We start from the raw sequence: 24,796 nt of genomic DNA on the forward strand, positions 1-24,796 counted from the left end.
TTTCATATTCTTTCTTTACCCATTCTCTAGACTTACTTTGTAATTATGTAGACATGGTAATCAGTGTTTTCCTGTTGCAATTATATAAGACATTAAAACTTAACATTTATCTGCTTTCAGTAAGACTTTTTGCCAACAATAATTTTCTTTTCTGCTTTTTCAAATATAAAATTTGCCAGGAATAGCAAGGAATTTAATCATATTACAAAGTTAAACATATGGACCACTGAAAAACGAGCTGGTTGTTACAGTGTGTGTCACAAAGGAGTTTTCTCTCTGTTCTCCAGTGCAACTGAAGTGAAAATGCTTGTGTAGAAAAAGTTAACCAACTTCATCACCCTCTGCAGTAAGAGACTAGGAAACTTTGCCGTGTCAGGTCCTGAACTCATTTAGTTGATGTTCTAATAGCAGTCAGATTTTTAATGCAGCTTGGGGCATCAGGCATTTTTGAGACCTCTCATACAAAACAGTTGATTTCCTACCTAGTGTGGAAAGTCATAGAGGTTCTTAATCTGTTGAGGGGAAAAAAAAACAGCCTAGCACATGGAAATTACTGAACTTCATGAAGAACAGTAACTGAAGTCAGAGTTTTCTGCAAAACTTAGCTCAGTCATTTTACTATAAATGACAGCTAAAAGCGTATGACAATGTCAAAGGCAAAGAATAACTTCCATTGAGGCATGTATCAATCCATGTATGTAGACATAAGTAAGTGCTGTAATTTACTATTGCTAATGAATATCTCCATAGATATTATTTCGCAGAATAATCTTTCTCTTTTTTTTTTAAGTGTTACATATGCCTTGTCAGATAAAATGAAAGCCTTCACTTTGGGACATAATTTGCTAATAGCATTAAAGTCATATTTCAAAAAGGTGGTGATTTTTGCAAGATAGCCAAAAGTTTATTAGCAAACTATAATGACTATTCTGATTGCAATTAAAAAGCCCTCCCAAATGGGCCAACACACCTAAGTGCTATCTGCAATCATTTAGATTTTAACATCATGGTTATTACTTATTATCAGGCTGCACAATGAGATATTGATTACTTTTAACCTTTAGATGTAAGAATTCAGGAAAAGTCGAGGTAGTAGCACAGCCTGCCTTTCCTGTCTGGTAAACTTATGGCCTTTAGTGGAATTCTAATGATTCCTATTGGCAAGGCAAATCTGAAATTAGTTTATTCTCTTGGCTCATACAGAAATGATGACATATCTAAAAATACTGCATGCATAGCAGATTTGTAGTTACTACCTACAAGGGGCTCAATCCTGCAGTGTGCTGAGAGCTTCCTCCAAAGGGATGATCATCATCTTCTCCCACTGACTGTTTTAGCAGCTTTGTGCAGGCATTGACAGATTACCAGACAGACAGAAGGCATCCCGGACCATGCAGAATATGCAGCGTAGGAGCAAAAATCTTCACATTTTCTAGTTTATAACCAATCCCCTAAGCATATTGTCCAAATATATCACTCTACAGGCTGTTAATCTTTTAATAAGTTTTCTTTATACGGAAAATCTGCTTGAAATAAAGACAATGTGGCTTCAGTAGGTATGCAGGACTCGTTTTAAATGGAACAAAGTAATCCAATTAAACTAATCTGTTTTACAAGTTAAAATGATACGAGGCACATTAATTGATCCTTATAGGCTGCTGCTATTTGAGCCCTCTCTCTGTTCGCGCAGCATTTGGAACCGCTTTGCACATTTGTATCCTCTAACAGCAGAGAACTCAGTCCTCCAGTTCAGGAGAATTATGGGCAAGAGAAACATATAACTGTTATGTGTTAGATTAATTTGCAGAACACTTGGCATTATTATTGCCAAGTAGTCAAATTGTTCCAAGTTGTTCCGGAAGGTTGTTATTAATAGTATGTTTTCTGAGGAAAGTTCTGTCTACTTTTGGAACTGCATTTCTGTTGCCAAGGAAACTCCTTGAAGCACAGCATTCTAGGAGCACACTGCTGCTTTTGTTTGCCAGTATCCTATTCATATCATCTAAGTAAGCACTTTACATACTTCAGCATCCAGTTTCAAATGTTTAAGTTTTTATGTATTTATATTACCGTGTTAAATATAGTTTGTGCTTCTTTTTAAACGCAGGGACTCTTGTAAGATTATTTTAACAGTTGCATTAAAGGACAGGTTTTTTTTTTTTCACAAGTTTGCAATAAATTAGTTTTAATTTGAATAATAGCTCCATAGGTTATAGCACTAGTCCTTAAGTGTTAATTATCTTTTCACTCTGAAATTAATGTAGTCATTTCCTACTGACTCCTCTACACCATTATTGAAGTGCTGAGGAAAACATGTCATTGAGTTCTGAGCCAGAACTGTTGTTGTGATTAATCCTGGTCACATGGCCAATCTCTGCCAAAAGGAGATCACTGAAAAAAGGTGACAAAGACAGTGATTTCCTGTCAGCAAAGAGTACGACAGGGCTGTCTAGAAGTGATGCAAATGAGGGAAACTTTCACCACGGTTTGTTTGATCCACTCGGGGCCAGAGCACACTGCGCCAGAGAGAAAGGCACAATGGAGCAGCAGCACACCCAGAGGAGAAAACGAACTGCACCTTCCGAGGTGGGATAGCTTCCAGCAGGGAAAAAAACTGCTGGGAGCTTTTTCCCCCTCAACTTTTTTTGAAAGGTATCCTTAGCTTTTGATGTGCATTTTCATGTTACTTAGTACAGTGAACCGCTTCCCTTTGATGAAATAGTTTAGCAGTTAACCTGTTCAAAAGCCGTGTCAACTAAATGTTTTAAAAATCTTTGCACTACTACAGAAGGGTCTTTTTCCATCTATGATGACCATCGTTGCTGAAGACTTACTAGTGCAAGACTTACGGCTTATGCAGCTTGTATTAAAAACACCATACATTACCTGTAATCAGACAGAAAAATATTTATTTTCTTTGATATTTGAAAATGTTTAGTTAATTTTATTCTGAACATACTAGCAATTTTAACAATCATACTGTACTTATTTAAATGGGGTTTTAATCTAACACAATTAAGTTTTGCAATTAATCTTCTGAGGAAAATGGAAAGAATTACCATTAACTTCTCTGCCTAGTATACTCATTTCTAATCTCCACAGTTCCAGTAAATACTGATTTGCTTCATTTTTGAACATTCAAGGTACAGAATTACTCAAGTTCCCACTAAAGGGCTAATTAGCAGAGTTTAAATTCTTTGGGTTTGATCCTCCAGTAACAGCGTATGAATACAGCTGAAGTCAATGCAAGTTCTGTGTACTTAGAGCTTATGAGATCAGGCTCACATGCAGTAGATTAAAATGAAATAAACATGATACATTTGGCATTAAACTGAGCTATTACAGCAGTACAAAGAAGTGTGAGTCCAAAAACATGGAAACACTCCTTTTAATTTTTTCTTAGTTAATAGATAAAGCATTAGAGGACAAATAAACTGTCAGCAATTCATTCCGTGACTGCCATTTTATCAAACACTAGTTGATTTTCAAAATCATTAGCTAGTTTAAGACTGTAAAGCTGAAATCATTTAGGGCTGTGGGGGACCATAGTGAGGAAGAATAGTTTTCTCTTTTTGTAAATCTTTGCACTAAAATCTAGGAAAACTAGAGGAAGTCATATTCAGAGTTAAAAAAAAAAATGGCTGTGCTGTTCCTATTATATTAAGGGCAAAATAAAACCTAGTTAAAGAGAGATAATAAGGATCCTAATAAAAACCTATGAAGCTCCTGGAATATTACAAAACAAAATTAAGCTGAGAGTTGACTTAAATCTATATTAAATCTGAAAATAGAGTACTGGGAAAATAGTCTAACCATGAAAATACATTTTGTTTTCCCATATGCAATTTTAGCATTTATATATTATGTTATGCTGCTTTAATGTATGCTTTTCCCTTCCGATTTACCTGTTTTATCATTGCTCCTTCCCATTCATAGACTCCTTAGGGGCAATGATTACTGTTGGTAATAGTGATACCACAGCAGGTTCCCTGGCAGAGGCGGCTTGCTGAGCTGGCTCAGAGGTGCAATTACTTGTCAGCTCAATAACTGAGAAGAGGGATCTGTGGGTTTAGGAGATCCACCAAAATGCAGAGAGTGCAATTAGCAGGTTCACATTTGAAGCTGTAACTGATAAAGAATGACTGAAGCAAGATCTGTGTTTTCATAACACCCCACATCATTGAGGAGTTCTGATAATAATAGCTGCCTGAATTTCTCTTTACAGATTTCCTTCCCTACAGACCGGAATGGCTGTGTTCACTGTGTTCCCGCCCCTTAGCTGTGAGCACTAGACCATCCATGACACTGTATAAGAGCCTCCAAATAAAAAGGGTGTCACTATTGATTAGAAGAGAGGTTTACTAGGCTAGTTTTATAAAACTATTAATACCGTTTCTGAGGGCATGATTTATTGTTACGTGAATCTCTGAAATTAAGGATGATAAAGACTTAGTGATTTATCTGATATCTCCTTTGCTAGTGCAGAATTGTTCCCTCAATTACATTTGCTAATGTTTTCTTTTGTCTACTTTTAAATGACTGAAATTATGGGGCTTTCAATACTTCTTCGGGAGGTGGCTGTTTTTTTTTTTTCTGAAGGGCTAATAGATCTTAATGTTATGCACTCAAGCTTTTTACATTACCTGCAAGTACTCCTCCTGCTTTATGGACACTCCTTAGTCATCTCTTAACCAAACTCCGTATTTCTAGTTAAGTCTTTCCTTCAATCCTTAACAATTTGCTTGTTGCTTTCACTAGAAATGTATATGCAGAGAAAAATACACTGCGGGAGGGCAGGCAGTCTGTTTCTACCCTTCTTCAAGTGGTTTTGCGGTGACCAGATAGGTACTTTTGAGATGGCGGCTCTATTAATTAGCAGATGCTCTCCCTGCGGAAACTGCAGAGCAAATAAGCTGCCTGTGCTTTGGAAGCAGTGCTGGTTTGTCTGTGCTGCACTCAGCTACTCTCTCTGGCACAAACTTTCTGCTTTCGGAAGTGTCATGCCTATCATAATACAGAATTTCATAATATTAAGAGAGTATTACTTCCCATTTTGAATATACAATATTCCTCATTTTGTTGCCATACTGTACTGCAAATCAATTCTTAAATTATCGCCTTCTTTCATTCTTCTCACCATGCGTTATTATACCAGCCTTACCATCTATAATTATTCTTAATGGTTACATTTGGATATCGGAAAGGGAAGTATCCTAAATAGCACCTAAAATACTTAAGCTGGCTGCTTAAGCTTTGTTCCTTTTCATATTGGTGGATGGATTGTTTCCTTAAAATTTATGTTTACTGATTTTTTTAGTATAGGACTAAAACGAGTGGTTAGATTAGGCATGGTACAAGCTGGTCTCATATGGACAGGCACTACCAAAACACCTTATTTTAGATTCGCAAGAAACTTTTTACCCATTTCTGACATTGTTTATTTCTGAGCCTAGCCATGCCAGGGCTGTTAATGTATGATTAAGTCTGATGAAGTATTTAGAAAGTTAGGAAAGAGACATTAGCAAAAGTAAGAAATGATTGTCAAAGCAAGAAATGGAGGCCACTGAATTAAACTCACTTGCAGCCTAAAATAGTTTGGACCTGAACCATATTTCCATTTACAAACATGTTTTAACTCATGTGACAACCCTTTCTCACTGGGTATTTTAAATAAAAGGACTAAAATTAGAAAGAATAAAACGCAAGAAGACCATCAAGAAATTAGGATGGCAAAGCAAGAAAAAATAGATTGTATTTAAGAAATTATCAAATCATGCAATCATAGAAGAAAGAAAACAACTTCTATTTGACCTTGAATGTACCATTTATTCGATAAGAAATAAAAAAAAGCTAGAGGGTAGTTGTTTCTTGTCATTATACTGTTGCTGATTCTGTGGTTAGTTATTAATTTTATTTTTTATGATTCACAATCTGCTCTTTGAAATATGCCATATGCTCAAAGCAATTCAAGGATGACAACTGTCAGAATTACTCCAATAAAAATTGCCTAAATGAGGAAGATTTACTGCACCCTGGTATTTCTGTAGAAAGCCCCTCCTTTCTTTCCCCCACCGCCCCGCAGACCCGTAGACTACAGCTTCTCAGACACATAGTGAAGCCTGAATCAATTTTAGGATCAAATCACACGTTTTCGGGAACTTCTTAAAAGTACTGTCTATCTAAAAGAAGTGATAAAGCTTCTGGGCTAAGGCTGCTATGACAAATAAGAGAAACCATGTGTGTGTGTGTGTATATATATATGTTAGATGAAGACCCTATAATCAATATGTAAGTTCAAAATCATTTTGCTGAAGTCACAAGCAAGTGTGATGACTTAACATGACAATGTCTGCTTTATGTATAACTAATAAAAATTAAATTGGAAGAGTCCTGTATCCTGGCAGCAGCAAAACCAAAATCAAGGCAAATTTCTTTCTTCCCAGAAGAGGGCTGAAAGGTGGATAAAAAATCCAGCTGAAAGCTCCAATCAAAACACATTTTGCTAAATGCTACCATTTCATTTTTTTCCTTCATTTTGTTTCAGTCTATTTATTAATGCAGTTTCATTTATTTCTATTCATCTTGAAGACAAATCTTTGTCCTTCTATAGAATTACACCAAATAGAATGTGATAAAGGGAACTTTCTTGCAATTATGATGTCGGTGCAGCCTGTCAGCGCACAGGGGATGGAAATGAGGTTGGGGACAGGGAAGGGAATTCTAATAGACACCATGATACATACAATGAACGCAGCGATATCCTGTGAGAGAAAGACTTGTCAAGCTAATCAGATCTTCTATAGCTAGGTAAAGGCAGTAACGGTAGCGCTAACCTTGTAAAGATGCTGCTGCTGCTCCTCTGACATCATCAGGTCATGGCTGTCCATCACAATGGATTCCATGTCAATCAGCCAATCCCAGAGCTCCTGGTATTCTGAATCAAAGTCCAAAAGGCTGTAGATAAGGACAAAATGTATTATGCATAAATACTGTGTAGTTGTTAAAATCTTGTATTAGAATAATATATTCTTGAAAACTCATGATGTTCCTAGTTATATTTCTAAAGAGACATTCTGTATTTATACAGAGTGGATGAAAATGAAAACTGAAATCCAATTTAAGCCAGTGCCATGACCTAAATTCAGAGGCTGATGCCAAATCCTGACAACTGTTGGCATACTGCATTTGCTTCAAAAATTTTGAAATAGAAATCCCCCCTAGATGTTGTTGTTTAATGGTTTTAAAGTGCTGACTTTATATTGAGCAAACTTTGCAACAATCATATTGATATAATTCATATAAAATATTATTTGCATTGAAAAATGACTCAATCCATTCAGCCATCCCTCTGCTGTCTATCTGCCTATCTCTGTAAATATCCTACATTTATTTTCATGGATGAGTAGCTAGCATTTCAACTTAACGCCTTAAGATAGGCTTGAGTGAATATGGTAAGCCAGTGAGAACTAAGGCCAGATACAGTATTAGACAGGTGTTCCCTACAGACATGTAAGAAACAAAGGTAAGGACAGGAAGTCAAAACAATGAATCCTTGAATAGCCAGTAATCATTAAAATTCAAAGGAGGATCACTACGGTTTTCAACAAAATAAATCATTAGAATAAGGAGCTTAAAAGGATTAATGTAATTCTCTATTGAAAGCCTAGTGAATAAGTAAAGCATAGATTCTTCTAAAACACAGTGATACAAGACAGAAGGTACATGCTGAAAAACTGCATATTCGTCTAAAAGATACCTCTTGAAAAGGGATCTTCAAACTTGCAAAATTGGAACTAACAAAAGCCTTGTCAGTAGTATCAAAAAAACCCCATATTGATCAAACAATAGTGCATGTTCCACTAAAGCTAATTTTTCCAATTATTAAGAACTTTTTTAGCAATCCCATTAAAAAAATTAGCAGTATTTCAACAGAAAAAACGATAAACTAAACATGTTTTTAATGTTATTAATACTATCGCAGTTTCAATTGTTATTAACTAGAGTACCGTATGCATGGTAATTTTGAAAGCTTATAGATAAAGTCGTGACAAGTAGAACTGTCTTTCTGCAAGAAAGCAAGCAAGAGAGAAGAAAGCATTTGCCTTCTGTGGTATTACTTTCAATGAGTCGACAACAAAGGAAGTCTTGTATAATGCACAAGTGTTGATTCCTGCTTCTGAAGTAACTCTCTAGTTTAATCCACTGTACTTAGTATACTTTTACTCAATAATTTATGAGGTGCACTTACTTAAAATTGCCTGCTGCCCTGAGAAGCTAAGCAATGATGCTATTATAAAGAAGAGCAAGCATAAAAGGGCAAGTTACTATTGTTGAAATATAATAGTTTCATTTGGAGTTCAGGGCTTTTCTCCTGTTTCAGGAGGTATTTGACTCAGATATCATTTTGAAACTAAAATAAAACCAAACTCCATTTTGAATGGTATATTTGCAGTGATACTGAATCTTTATTCCTTCCGCAGAAAGCAGTATAACCATTCTGTATCTTCAGTATCTACTGCTCCTTTTTTTCCACTTCCATCTTATCCAAATATTATCCAAAGTCATAAAACTGACAGGCAGTTATTAAAACATATGTTTTATGATGTAAGAGGCTAGATTTCATCTCATATAAATCGGTACAGATTCAGTTGGACTTAGACGGTTTGTACCAGTGAAAAATCTAAACTAAGGTATGATAATGATGGGAAACAAAGCCTACATCCAACGTTCATGACCTGCTGCTGCCAGAATGGGATGGGATGCCTTTGGAAACTGCACCAGGAAGTGGACTGGGATTTCATTATAATGGTCAGAAGATGTGCTGAATCCAAACACCTGCTTTGCATCTATAGAACCACATCTTAGTTACAGTCCAAATAGGTCCATTTATTGGTGTAATAGAATGAATCGATTCTTTAAGGACACACAAAAGCACTTTTCCCTGACCTTTATAAAACCCAGATAAGTGCTAGGAAACAGCTGAACATTTTGATTTCTAGCTAAAGTTCTAAACAGGAACTCAACCCAAAACAAAGAGTGAGAGAAAGAGGATTCACTGGAAAAAGCCCAGGAAGGGATGCAAGATGTAATGGGGATTTCCCCCCCCCCCCCATAATTTACATGCTATGCCTACTCTCTTTTTTCATTTTCTGCTGTAAAATAAAGTCATCTGGGAGCATTTTTAAGCAAACTATCTATGGCAGTTATTTGCCTGAGCCTAAAGATAGTGAAGTCAGCCCACAAAGCATCATCAATATTTTTTTTAAATTTGATTGCAATATTTTTAATAGTTCTAAAATAACTCTGATATTAGAAAAAAAAAAGCTTTGTTTTTAAAATGAATGCCTCACAGCTAAATGGATGGATCTACTGATTACTATTAAATTACTGTTTGGAAGAGGATGTAAGTTACTAAGCCGCTAAAAAGATATTCAGAAAATCCAGCAATTGTAGGATCAGTGACAGGTTAAGATTAAAATGTACCTGTCAGTATTTCTGTGGTATATTGAATATTTCTTTTTTATTCAGAATCTATTTTTTCTGGGCTTAGCAGATCTTTTTTTCATATTGCCACAGGCAGAACAGGGAAAGCATAAATTCTGAAATACTGATGTGTGTTACAGATGCAAGAACTAAAGAAAAGATCTAATTTTGGTTGATTATCCAAATTCACCAGTCACTAAAAAAAGAATAAATTATGTCCTCTGTTTATTACAAAAAAATATTCCTCCATTAAAAGTGCCCAAACATTGCCAATAAGAATGCTATAATATTAGTTAAAGGGCAGGTAACTATAGCTTCCTTAATATAGGTTTGTTGGTTAATAAGCTAAAATCATTAGCTACATAATAACTAAAATGACATTAAGAAGTATATTTTATTTTGGTAAACAGGGAATCAGATATGCAGAGTTGCATGTCTAATCCCTTGAACCCTAAACATATTTCTTAAAATGTGGACATCAATTTATTATTTTGAATGAAAATTCATGAGCACCTTTCTCATGAGAAAACCAGTTCGTCTGTGGCATTAATAAATAAAAAGGAATGTGAAGCTATTTCCATCAGCCTTTTTCCCCATGTTTAACACACACTTCCAGTTTGTATTATTTCTTTGATGGCATAACTCACATGGTATTTAGAAGTACTGTAAACACACTGGTATGCCTACCAAAAAAATTCAGCCAGACAAAAAGTTATTCCAAGTTTCTGGGTCATCATTTTTTGGAACTCCTTTCCATACACATGTTTTTATTAGGATGATATAGGAGAAATCAGAGTTCTGACCTTAACAGCTTTAAAATTGCCTTATATTCTGTGCATACTTGAAGCCCCCTCTAATGCATTTATCTCAAAGCCTCATCCATGAAGGCCCAATACTAGGTGATGACAGGATCCCAGGATCTGGCTTTCATGTTGTGCAATGGTGCTGTAAATATCATATCCATATGTCCCAATAGCACCTGTATAAATTTACTCCTCCCCAGTTTTGAGGGGATGCAATATTTCCAGCCAGATTTGCTATAACATTTTGCAGCTGCTCTCAACTACTCTTGGTTACCTCTTGCTGCCTGGCTAGCTGGTGTTCTCCTGCAGTGGATATTCATTCTCTTCTCTTTCATTGCCACTTTAGCCATTTCCATGCAGATACATGTAAACCCTATCGCTGTTTTAACAAGAGTGCTGTTCTGCAGGAAATCTCCTGTTCCTTACACACCCACTAGCATCACCCTATTCTGCAGATACTACCGTACCTATCTCAGTTTAGCTATTTCCTACACAAAGTCACCTCCCAAATCTTTCCCCCCACTATATAAACAATTCTCCATCTACAATAACTCTCTTTCTCCTAGGTCAAACTTCCACAACAGCTAATGGATAGATACCCTAATTTTTCCAGTTATGCAAATGGCCCCTTCTCTGTAGAGATCTCAGTCTCTAGCTAGGTCATCCTACTGTGGAATTTCTGTCCACAGTTTTTTTGTCCACAGTTTTTATGCAGTAGGGAAATGTATCAACTGTATTTTCAAATAGCTGAAAGGCATTTCCATTGTGTTCAATACAATACCTCAGACTGGTTCAACTGGAAGTGTTCCATCTGAATTCAGGCCACCCTAGTTTCTATAATGGCTGAATACATGGTATTGTATTTGTCTCCTTCTGGTCCTTTGGCCCCTTAAGCCATTGTTGACCTCTAAGGGCTGGGATGGCCATAAGGGCTCAGAGAGGTGGCCACAGCACGGAAAAGGTAGGGAACACTAGTAGATTACCACTCCCAGTAATAAGCATGTACTTATGAGTGCAAACAAGTGCATTTAAGAGCCTATTTGCTTTACACATATGGTATGTAGAGTTACAGACTGGATTTTTCCATGAGGCTTAAAGCTTTATATCCCCTATCCTCAATAAAATCAAATGCCTGTTGATGTCTTACTGTCTTACATTCCACACAAAATTCCAACATTAAGTCTTGCTCACATTCAACTGTGGCTGCAAAATTAGAAGCTGTTTTTGAATGTGTAGCCCCCAGTGCACATTTATGTACATATAGACACGAAATCTGAACAAATTATTTTTATGGTTGGCATTAGCTGCACTGGCGTGTTTGAGAATCTGACAGATTTCTGCATGTGTAATCAAGATCTCAGTAATCCTACATAATTAGCCCACATCAACTTTTCTAAAACAGTCATCTTTCCGTATAATAAGAGGGGATGTTTACAAGGCTTATTTATCTTTACAGTTGGTAATTTAATAAAATTGTGTTTCCAAGACCTCAACATTGAGTTAATAATTGGAAAAGGAAGTTCTGGAGATAAAGAATTCATGAACACCTTGGTCAATGACTTTTCTTGCATAGGAAACTGCAGGCAAAAGTTCTACTGTATTTACTGGTTACAAGAAAATTTCTATCAGGATGAGGGTGTACCCAAACAATGAGCACTAGTTGGTTCCTTTGACTGCTTTTCCCCCACACTATTATGAACTCACAGGTATGTTCTTATGTTCATTTAGCGGAGCTAGCAGGTGGAAGATACAGTTTTCAAAAGACCTTCAAGAAAAAGTCCTAAACCAGAACTAAAAGTTTTCTTGGTTGTGAAAAAGGGAGGGGCAGCAAGATTTCATTTTAGTATAATCCAATGATTAATTTGTCCAAGATTCTTTGCTCAAACTATTAAGAAAGAGTGCTTTTATATATACACTTACATACATAATATACGTGTGTGTATGGGTATGTGTGTTTACATTTATTAAAAAACAGACTGAGAAGACCAAGTCAAGGGAAAACAGTTAAAATTAAAGCTTTCTAGAAGTACAAAACTGGGATGTTTGAACTGGTGAACTATAAGTGAATGGCTTCACATTCATATTTCCTAGTCACTAGGAGAATAATGATTATAGATAATTGTCTTGCAGAGATATTAATACATTATAAAGATGCTTCCTTGGAAGACGCTAAGAAATTAAAAGATATGAAGCCATTGGAGGAGAAAAGCCTGAAGCAAAAGCACACGTTACATTTTTTTAAATCAAAATAATGGATTGCTATTAGAGAAATATTAGGTAGTCCTATGAACAAACCATGATTTGGATAAATTATCCAGAACCCATTATTTTTTGCATTCATATTTGAAAAAAAAATATACAGAGCGAGTTTTTCCCTGCCTCTTGGCCTAGGAAGAAAAATCCTGGTTAACTAGAAGTAAGAAAAAGTATATCATGTAAAAAAAAATACAGATCAGTGAGAATAAAACAACAAAAAGAATAGTTCCCTACCCATTACTTCCCACTGTGTGAACTTTTGACATATCAGCAAACTCTTCCTTTCGCTTGCTACTACTGTTGTACTGCTCACTGTACAGCTTTAAGGACATCTGTTCAACAGCATCTCTTTGTGCTTCCAGATAGCATAGCTGAACCTCAGCCTAGAAAAAGAAAACAAAGAGAAAAAAAACACAACACAACTTTAAAAAAAAGAAATTCAGAAAGAATGCATTTAAAACAAATACTTTTGAACTGCAACAATTTTAACCAAATGATTCACACCATCGTTTTTCTCCTTGCGTGATAGTAAAAATGGCTGAACCTTTAAGTCAGAGAAAAGTACAGTGTATTCCCAAATGTTAGAACTGAACTATTTAGGTTTCTGTCAAGGAATGTGCTATATATATCCCATGAGATGTCTATCCAAATGCTGCATATAAATGTCTGGACATGAATGAAAAAGATATTAGAAATCACGCACTATGACAGAACAGGTAGATACATAAAATTACATTTCTTACAGGCTTCAAGACTGATATTGTTAACACATTGCCTGTGCTTCATAATTAATGAAAGCCATATTGCTATAGGTATTTTTGTTTTAAATAGTAAGTGTAAACAAACCAAGCAAATTGTCATTATTCACATTCTGCTTTCCCATATCTGGCGTCCGCTGATTACTCAGCGATTTTAATTGCATGGAAAAAGGCAGTAAGCGAGATGTGCTGTTTTCCATCAGACTCTGTGCCTGGCCAGAAGAATGTTGAATAATATTTGGCATCATAACTCATTGAATAGACACTTTATTTATTGCAGCTGTGGCGATCAGTTTGATTCTGGGGCTCAGAGAACCACATGATAAAAGGATGAAATCTGCTGTTTGCCACACTTGCCCCTAGGAACAGGACAAGGAACAGAGGGCAGAGTAAGTTCAAAAGCACTTTGGGACCAATATGCTATTGTTTTCTTTTAATATGCCTCACCGACAGAAAAACGCATTATAAATTCTGATAATGCTTCAAAAACTGCTACTTCTGTGTAACTACATACTCTTACTTCCATTAGGAGGGGAACGCCTGCTGAACTATTTGGTGCTATGGCAAGTAAATGCAACAAGCATGGAGGAAATTTTGTATAAGTACTCTCTTGCATTTTCTACTGTGGGAGGCAGGGAAGGGAAGAGTTTGCTTGGCTGCTGACAGCACAAGTTACCAATCTATAGAACAACTGCAGCTGTAAAGAGAAAGCAGAGAAAGGGCTAGAGAGGAGAAGGGAAATCTGCAAGATCTAGGAAAAATGCAGGCAAGTGAAGGGAAATAGGCACTGAAGAATGTCAGTAGGGAAAGTCTGAGGGAAGGTTGGAACCTCTTTATAAGCTTGTGGTAATAACAGTTACGTATATTTGCTTATTCCTTGCCTTGGTGCAATTTTTGCTGAGTAATAATGTAGCTGATTTGGAAATTCCATTTCCTTTTAAAATTTCTCTTTCAAACATTTGCAGCTTTCTCTCTCTGTTGCTTCTTACAGTGAGAGTTGTTATGTTTGGCAGTAAACCCCAATGTGTTTTTGAGAAATTAAAAAAAAAAAACGACAAAAGATGTTAGCAACTTTCCAAGTAAAAATTCCAAGTAAACTATGCAGGTCTTTTAGTGTGTACATAAATGAAATACAAGGCTTTCATACGTAGTCTAAAATAGTGGAAAATTAACCCACACAGGGTTACCAATGAAGAAACATTACCTGAATACAAGACTAACTAGTTGGGACTGTCCAGTTAGAATAAAACATTAAGGTTTGAGAGAGCTATAAAACATGCTCTTTCAGAAACTATAATTAAAACTGTTGTTTATATAACTCAGAAATGAACAAAAGCAGCAAAAAACCAAACATCATCACCTTCTTGTTACCCTTCCACCCCCAAGTATATTTTCCTTTAAGTTGATAAACAATACAGGCGTTCCTGATCAAATTTCTTTTTTGAAGGATTCTTCACCAGTAAGGATAATCTTCCAGCTAACTATTTTGTATTGTCTACATAAGGCTATGAATTTTTTCTTTTAATTTATTCTTACCAGAAAGCAGTTATTCACTGGTTGTTTTTATTTTAGTTATGGTTGACATGACACTTTCAGTCTAAAGCCCTGTTGTGAGTGACCAGTAACTTTCTAAAATAATTACATTATCAATTAAAATCTTCCGTGAGGTGAAATCTTGTGGAAAACTTTAAGCAAATAATTTCCCTGATTTTCAGGATGGGTTTGGAAATAAAGATAAGTAATTCCTGCTTTTTTCCTCTAGGTTTGGGGAGGTTTTTGGGGTGGTTTGGGGGGGTTTTTTTTGGATGTTGGATTTTTTTTGGCTTTTTTGGTTGTTGGAATTATGTATACAACCCTCTCCTCCCCACCTCCCCTGCCCCAGTACTCCAAAAGAGGGAATTCACACGTAGCCTAAACTCTGGAACTTCACACATACGAATTAAAACTCAGCTCTGAACTATATGAACACATGCTATTTCTCAACTTGCACAACTATCCCAATACTTGAGATACACTTTTTTTTTGGCATTGTCTAATTCCCCTCCCTATAATTTCCTCTGTATTTTGAAATAAGAAATGGGAAAAATAAAGAAAGCAGTTTTTCACAGATCTCTCAGTCTCTGTTCACTTGCAAAAATATTTGTAAATAGGTAAATCATTAATGTATATGGAAAATGGGAGAAGAAAAAGGAGGATGAAATAGAATAGTGTGGGAAAGGAAAAACAGGATGGCAAGGGTAAGTAACTATATGGAGAGGGATGAATGAGAATCCACTATTTCTTCCTCACAGCTGTAAGGCCCTCTTGTACTGAGGATTATGAACTCCATCAACATCATACTCTACGAATCCTGAATACAAGCAATTGTGTCACAGTTCTTGTACCTCGTAAATATGATCCCTCTATAAAACAACTATTTTTATTTTTAAACCCAATTTCTGTCTCCAACTACTGCGAATACTTACAGTAACTCAAACTCAGGCACCGTAGGGTTTCAGATGGATTTCTCTGATTTCTTTCCTGTATGAGTTCATCTATCTCACTGTTGTACTTTGGCATTTTTTTTGGTCCCTGTTCTACTGATATCAACGGCAAATCCAAAGAGGCTTTGAAGACCTTGAGTAGGTATTGATCAGTTTAAGTCTCAAAACCCTACCTTCGGCAGAAGCTGAACTAACACGCACAACACACAATTTAGACAGAGATGCACACAGCAGAGACGCAATATATCTACTGCAGTTTATTTTCAACTTAAAATCTTTAGTGATAATGAAAGACTAGTTTTGCAGTATTCTGGTAGAATAAAGTCACAACTTTATTAATTGCTAATCAAATATAGAAAAGTTACTTGCTTTACCTTCTAGCTTATTTTAAGTGTGCATTTTCAGATTGCCCTACATATGCTTTCTTGTTACTTAACACAACTATAAGAACTTAATCTCTATCACAAACACACTTCTATGGACATGGATATCTAGCAAATCCTGAGAAAGTCTACTGAGATATGCATCATCGCAAATATACGTAACAGAAATTGGGTGGGAGGCAATCATTTGTTTACTCTTAGTGCCCCATCTTAGAAGTGGAATTAAGTTTCTTCTTTTTTTCAGAGGATGTAGCAAGTCAAAATAATGGAAAAAAATGCCAAGGAATGATACTCAGCAGTTGTCTTCTCCTTCATGGTCCTCTTCTAAGTGGCCATTTTTTTGCAGTAAAAAGACAATAAAGATGCTGGTGGTGGTCTGGTTACACACTTGTACAGATTCTCTAACAGTCACTGTACTACCAGGATGGAATGAGTTTACAATATTCCACTGTAAATTAAACGGAGATATTTCCAATAATCAAATGACAAAATGCTCTCATTTTCCTGAGCCTGGAGGATCCAATCTCTGAACAAGACTATGAAAAAACAGTAGTCTGTGGGGAAAAACAGTGAAAAAATTCTATACTACTGCCAAATATTCAGTTCTAGTGATCGATTAATAATGGTAAATATTTTCAAGGCTATTGTCAGACAGCTCATTTTCTAAAAAGCAAGACCTAATAAATAAACTGAGGGAGCCTAGGATACAGAATCTGTTGCTTAAGACTGGCTTTGCATGACAACATAGAATGTCCTTTACTATACAGATCACTATAGAACACGAAGGGGTAATCAGTGAAAATACAAATCAATGAAAATACATTGTATTTCTTGTTAGACCTACATGTTAAAATGACCTTATTCTGAAGTGGAGAAAGACAAGACAAGGGATAATAGTTGTTACTGTGGGAGGAAGGAGATTGAAAGGTTATATTGTACACAGAGTGTCAAATGAGAGACTCAAAATTTACACTAATGTAAACTGAAGATGAGAACTCAGCGCTAGTGTTGTTCTGTTGTAAAAAAATTTTATATTGGAATGTACTAGAATAAATATCACTGAATTGGTGTTGAAAGGAAAGTATTTTCAGACACTGTTTCCTAGGGAGCACAAGTCTTTTGTTATGAACGATGTTACTGTAAGCAAATTATTCTGTGTTTTAAATAACAAATTATAATACATTCAATTGAATCTGAATTATGAAAGTATCCTATCTTGCATTATCCTTTCTGTACAGTGCTGTAGAAAAGCTATACCACTGCCACACTAGACTGTAATTACTCTAGAATTACATATGCAATACAGACATAGTTCAGTTCCTCTGCCATTAGTTGAACTTAAGCTGGATAAAAACACTGTCTCTTAAATTAAAGCACAAATTCCAGTTTCCACCACACAAGGAGGTGGTTAGATGGCATTACATAGCATGTAGGCTTAGAAGGCTCACCTATAGGTGTATTTTATAGAAGTGCAAACTCAGCTGCACTGTTCTAAAAGGATGCACATCCTAGCTTGGCAGTCTTTATATCTTTGTAATTGGTGAATTTCTCGAGAGATAAGATTGGGAGTAATTCCTTACCAGAATTAAGTTGATCACAGTAGCATTTATGTGGTCATATCTGTGCCCTCAAGCATTTTTTGTTGTTTTCTGTCACAATATTCTGTCTGTTTCTCCACATTACAAAGTTGTGGAGAAGGCTTTATTAAGACATGAAACAGACCCTAGGTCTGTCACAGATGCAGCTACTGAATAAAATGATGTTGAGGAGTACACAGCTCAAAATATCTTCCATGGAGATGTAGCTTACAGAAAGAGTTCTTTGGCAGGCAAGAGTTTGACCAAAGACCCTATACAGATAGACTTGCTCATCCACCACTCCATCCCCACAGCCAGCCAACAGATCTTCTGTTGCTGAAAACACTTAGGATAGAAGCAGTACTTCCAAGAAGTGACCCAGCATTTTAAATGGTATTGCATAACAGAATCATAGAATCATAGAACCATTTAGGTTGGAAAAGACCTTTAAGATCATCAAGTCCACCACTTGTGGCAGTGTTAGGCTTCTTGGACTTACGTGACTTCTTGGAAGTATTGCTTCTACCCTAAGTGTAGGCATTTGTTTTTGTTCTTGAAGCAGGATGGTAACTCTTCTGTTGTTTTTTTTTTCTTTTCTCTTTCCCCTCCCCGCCTTCTGCATAATTAAAACAGGGACCGTGCTGCAGTTGACTTCTTTCTTAGTCTGTTACCCTTCCTGTTTTTGGCTTCCCTGTCTCTTCCATCCTTCATCTTGCACACTCTCTTCAGGACTGAATGAGATTAAAAAACAATCCTATATCATAAAATGTGTTTACTGAGAGCTGAACATTTGATAGTCCTATTACAAAGGACATGCTGTGTTTTGATCATGCAGGAAATTAATTCTGTTAATCAGGGCATGCTTGTTACCAGTTAAAATCTTAGCAAAGTGTTTTTATCATCATAAATCTCAGAAATGCTTTTATATTGGTAATAACTTTATCACTTTGTTTTTCAGTGTACTAAACCCTTCAAAACAATGTGAAACCTCCACATAGAATGAGCAAAATTACAAGGCAACAACATTCTTGCTTATCAAGGTATTTAAACTCATCGTAGAGTTTAAGTAACAGCAGTAGCAGCACAGTGAATTTTAAGCCTGTCCACAGGAGCCACAAAATGAAATTTTGATAGAGTAGGGCTGTGTTATAGCAAGACAGAACTTCAGGCAGTTCCCGGAGCCATCAGAAATAACAGGAAGAAAAAAAGAAAAAAAAAAAGCCAGTAAATAACAGCAATACCTTTTTGCAGGGTTTCCCTTGGCTTTCAGAAATACATAGGTTTTTTGCTTGGTTTGCTATAAAGATTAGGAACATGACCTGTGACTTCAGGACTGTGGAGTGCAAATGCAATCAGTAGTGTGGCCTCAGCAACATTGTCTGACCAAATCCATGGAGGTGTCCTGATCATGCTGTTAATTTAAAATCTGGACCTCTGGTGTCTAATTCCTGACTGTCCCCCTGTCTTTGGTTCTGTTCAGTGTAACATTAAATACAACACAAGAGCGTGGCATGCCCTGTGCATCAAACAGATCTCAGCTGTGTACCCAGAGAAGTTCCCTATATCAGAAATACCAAAAAGCACTGAAGAGAAGTATGAAAGGATTAACCTCTCCAGAGACATCCAAGACTGTGAATAGTTTCTGACAATAGCATCCCAAAATTGCGAGGTAAAAAAAAAGCCCATGTAAGAATGGGAATTGAACAATGGCCAGTACCTTTTGCTACTTTTCTTGTCTTGCAAGTCTGCATCTCCAGCCTGCAGAACAGGGAGTGTGACAGGCAGGACGCAAAAGAAGGGTTTGTAATAATCAGGGGCCAGATGGAGAACAGGCTTGCTCTGACAACAGAAAGGGCCGGGATGACAGAGTAGGGCTTGCTAAAACTAGGCAGAGTATACAAATTAACAAGGATGCAGATCCAGCCAAACCCATCAACGTAATGGTTAGAGTGCATTTCATCAAAGCTGCCACATGCCTTCCAGCTCCTTCAGTGACACCTCTTTGCATGCCACAAGAGCTGTAAACCCAAACAGTCCCATTCTTACAACCCAGAAGAATTTGTCTTATTAAAGTAGCAATTCATCTACACAACCTTTTGCCTTGGTTTCTTTCCTGTGCGGCAGAGAAAGCAATTTGTTATAGAAGGTCAGAACACAGATATGTTGTACTTAAACACAAGGCTGAATACCTTTCTGGGCCAGCCTCAAGATCCCCGAGTAGCCAGGAAGAGGAAAGACTAGTCAGACACAGAAAGTCTTTCTTCAATGTGCTAAAATTGTAAACTTAATCTTACTTAATTAAAACCTCCACTATTTGCACAGTTCTGATTGTTCCTACCATTCCCTCTGTTTGCACTTTTAGAGCAATGAAGTGGCTTAAAAAGAGATTGTTAAAGAGTCTGCCTATCATCCACAGCACTGCTATTTCTAAAAGTCATGCTCCTCTAAAAGGCTTGTGTACCAAACCCCATGGACAGACAGTGCACCTAACTCGATCTGTAGGGCTGGGCATCCAAAATGGCCATGTCCTTAAGGTTAAAGGTACCAAGGTTCCGAATTCAGGACAGCACACGTGTGCAAGAGAAATTCCAGAGTGATGGTGCGCATTCCTCCTCCCCCATCTCTGCAGCAGATTGACATGTACATTTCTATTCAAAAATAATGAGGGAAGGTAGGTCTTGCAAAACCAATACCTCCTAGGGAAAACTACCCAACACATCCCAGGAAGGCATGACTGAGATAATATAAAAATGTTACGGCCTTTTCCTGTAATTCTGCTCGGAGATCTACTTTGTGCATATTTTGGAGAAATCTCTCTTCTCACCATTGGGAGCTGTACTGCCTTACAAGGAAGTGAAACTTGATGACTGATTTGTAGAAACTTATCTGAATTTATTATACTGAAAAATCTCATTTGGAAGTAAATACAAGGTAATTAATTACTTCTTTAAACTTGCAATGCATGAATCTGAAGTTACTTTGGTAATACACATTGACTTTTAATTAATTTTACCATACTGTAATAGTATTCCTGTTTTATGTTTTGATATCTTTTCATGAACAGAGATTTTTATATAATTGTTATTTATACTGAAAGGAACCTACATAAAATGTAGAAATGACTAGTAAGATGATACCATATTACAGAAAAAGAAAAAAATCTTTTTTCTGTAATATTACATCATTTGTGAGCATGTCACATATTTTAAGTAGTGCATAAATAGTTTGATTTTTTTTCTGAGTAGCTCCATTTTAAACTTTTATATGCTTGAGAAATGTTTCATATTTATTAACCTAATCATTACAAATATATATATGTTTAACAACTAGTTCCACAATTTCCTATGCATACCAACTCACAAAATTGCAGAAGTTTTGAGCTAAAGTCTCCTTTTGATTCAATATTTTGAGTCAAATATTTTGAGAAGCTCAACAGTGTCAAACATTTTCAAGTCCAAACTCCTACACTGAGTGTACCTCAGTGAATGCTGAAGACTCTCACTGAATGATTATTTGACTTGTTCTGAAATGGAAGGAGATTCTTTCCATGCCTAGATAGTCTATTTGATGTGATATTACCCCTAGAGATGGGAATGTTTTCTTACTACACAATGTAAGTAGTTTGTTTTGTTTTGTTTAAATTAAGACTACTTTTTCTCCTCTTAAGGGAGAAATTACATTTTTTTTTCAACAACTTTTTAGATATTGGATGTAAAATTGTGCAGCTATGAATACAGGACTCTGTCTCCACTGCAAGATTAAGTAAGAATAGGCAGACTATGAAGGAGGATAAAAACTACATGTTCCTTAATTTATTTATTTAATAACACCAGAGAAATGCAGGCTAAGTATTTTTCTCTGTACATTATTTTTCCTATCCATATATATGTGAGAGAGATATGTATGGGTTTTGAGGAAAATCAGAAACAGAAAATTCAAAAAATAACTTTGAGGAAATTTTAAAAAATATTATTAGTAAAAACATTAGTAATTATTGTAGCAATAGCAAAACATAGAGCTTAATATGTTGATTTGTCCAACTGCCTGGCCATGTATAAAAAGCAGGCACAGGCTCCCTTGAGTTTATTTATGATCCTCAGATGAGGAGCCTCTTGAAGCACCTGACACCTACTGAGGTACAGGGAACTGTAAAAAGATAACTGTTTTAAGCATAAAATATTTGTATTGCTGAGAGGTCAGCTTTGCCGCTGCTGACTTCATTGCAATTTGCATACTATTAAAGCATTACCCATAATGTTTGTAAAATTAAATTTTAAAGCTATGCTGTTAAACATGTTTGCTGAATTGTAAGCACGTAGGACATTTGGGAAATTTGTTAACACTTTGATAGTTACAGTATTTCTGCCTCACATTGCTTTTTATCTAACCCCCCCGTGAAACACACACTTACTATTCTCTTCTTCTGTTTTACGACAATGAATCTCATTTTAATATAAGCTGAGATACTTAAAAACCCCCAAGTATACTGCAACAATACAGTAATGGAGATAACTTCCCCTTTTATTCTCAATATATTTAAGTTTGTTAAAAATGTCACTAACTTATTTATTTACTTTTTGCTGGGGGCTGAGATCCAATTATACTCCTATAGACTAGAGGTGATGGTTATGATTTTCCACTTCACTCTAATGCAGGCTTTCTCATTAAATCTCACAGCTCGGTAATCACAGTCATCACATTTGTGTTTCAGTGCTGCATTCATGCTCACATTCTCTTCCCCTGGATTTCCATCCTCCTTCCCCCACCCCTTCCCCCAAGATCTTTATTTACTCCCTGGCAGAAACTGCAGAATTAAAGATGTATAATGTGCAGATACAATCTTTGCTTCCTTTGCTCTGCCAGACTAGCACTTCACTCTAAAATACACTTACTTTGGGAAGTACTGATATTAACTCAGTTACTATAGTACGTGAACTACCGTTCCCCTTTGAAGTACTATAGAAAAGTTGTCCTTAGATGATAATGGAAAGGATGGAGTACAGCAGGAACAACAAGAATTACTTTACATACTAATAACAACAATTTAGTTATCAAAACTGTACAGAACAAGCATGCCTTTATACTATTCTTTAAAAAATTTAGCTTCCTAGGGTTCTAATAGTCTTTTCCTATGGTTCAGGAATGCACAGTAGCACTCAACCCAGTGCCTGTATCCTTATTTCAAAGAGAATCATTCAAACCGACATCCACCCTGTCAAGAATCTTGACTTTGAGCTGCTAATGCAGAATAAAAATCAATATAAATTTTGATCATTTGATGAATATTTACTTCTTTCCTTGGAGCCTGGGGATTTAGAATTGAAAACTGCTGAATCAAGTCATTTTATTTTTTTGTGTTTGTGCCAACACCAATTTACTACCCTCCTGAAAGTTCCTGAACAAGATGTCTCATGTGGCATACATGTTAGTTTTTTCTGTCAATCATAACTGTGTGCCAGTAGGGAACCATAAACATTTTCCTTTCATAAGCTTAGTTTTCCAAAAAGGAATATTTTGATTACTTCCCTGGAAAAGGTAAACTTGTCTTATTTAGACATACTGTAGAATGCCTATCTCTATTTTTCTAGGACAGCTGCTGTGCCTAAATTGATACTATCTATTAAACATTTTCTTTTCAGTATGAGTTGCTTCGTACAAAGAAACAGTTTACAATCATTGCAAACAAAGCTTAGTAACTCAAAACAGATTAAGATCTATATTGACATTATCACTTCCCCTATGTATTTTCTGAAAAACTGCATGCAAATTCTGACCAGTATAATTTGCACCAAATGTTTGTGAAAATGAAGATAGCAGGAGATAAAGAGATCCCACAAACAAGCAATTAAGATGTGACTCTAGTTTGCATTTCATCTTAAAAAGAAACGTACCTTCAAACTTAATAAAATGAGCTTCTAAAAAATGTATATGTAAAGGTCCTATGTTTCCATAGTGATTGGGGGGAGGGTGCAGAGGGAAAAGGAAAAACGATGCTTCTAAATTTGAAAACGACCTAGATTAGTTTAACAAGAACTGTAAATGCAAGCAATTTTCATCTTGCAAAATTTTTTTATATATGACTCAGTGGCAGACGGGCTTTATCTTAAAGAGCAATTTTGTTGGTCTCTTATAAATTAAATAAAAGTGGCAGCAGCTGTCTTTCAGAAGGCTGATATAGGCTTGTATAGTCATATGATATTATGTAGACAGATGTTTTAAATAAAATAAAATATTTAGATTGCTAGATACCTTGCTAGATACAAAGGCAATTATAGGATGTCTTTGTTAAATTAAATTTCTCATTCTTCTGAGAAGAAAAAAAGGGAATTGTCCTGGAAACGGTACCAACAGGAAATGATCCTATATCTAAAACAGCTGGAGACTGTAACTAATATAAATTTACTTGAAAATAAAAATGCTGTATGCCTCTAGAGACATGCAGCAACATGCAGTAAAAACAGATGTGATATAAAATTAGTTTTAAAAACCTCAGTTTATAATACACATAAAATATTAAGGTATGATCCACTCATGTAGAGAGACTGTTCAAGGCTAAGACAAAGTAACAGAACAATTAAAGCCCTAAAATATAACAAAAGTGACATCTCTTTTCTAACAATAAAAACTTTTTTTTTTCATGAATGCTGCCTTTTCAGAACCATGTTAGACACCTTACTTTGACAAGGATTCTAATGTGATAACACTTTATTGCATTACCAAGACAAAATTTAGTTGAAACCTTTTATCTCAGCACTTTAAGGTAGATTTTGATTCACATCTATGTTATGTGTGTCAAAGCTCCAAAAATAACTTTAAAAGAAAAGCCAATATCAAGTACTCAAATTCTTTAGGAAATTTAGGAAAGCTTTTCACAGTATAAAAGGGAATTTTGCCAGAGTAAAGACTGCACAATTGGGTCTTATGTGAACCCTTTAAAAAATATATAGCCCATGACTATCTAATGGGACTCAATCCATTTGCTCCTTCCATTTTTGTTGAAAATGCCACAGTATAACAGGCTGCATTCTATGTACTTCTGTGTACTTGTAGTTT

At 35.9% G+C, this 24,796-nt stretch overlaps 1 protein-coding gene across 1 annotated transcript in view; it reads right to left on the reverse strand.

The window, feature by feature from the left end:
* AKAP6 (A-kinase anchoring protein 6) overlaps window positions 1-24,796 on the reverse strand; it is a 290,842-nt gene that overhangs the window by 76,180 nt on the left and 189,866 nt on the right. The window contains exons 9-10 of the mRNA XM_075151694.1: window positions 12,777-12,925; window positions 6,834-6,954 (exon numbers count right to left, since the gene is read on the reverse strand). Of these exons, the coding sequence (XP_075007795.1) occupies window positions 6,834-6,954; window positions 12,777-12,925 (270 nt within the window). The remainder of the gene's footprint in view (window positions 1-6,833; window positions 6,955-12,776; window positions 12,926-24,796) is intronic.

The sequence above is a fragment of the Calonectris borealis genome, chromosome 5, assembly GCF_964195595.1.
Source record: "Calonectris borealis chromosome 5, bCalBor7.hap1.2, whole genome shotgun sequence".
Classification (NCBI taxonomy): Eukaryota; Metazoa; Chordata; class Aves; order Procellariiformes; family Procellariidae; genus Calonectris; species Calonectris borealis.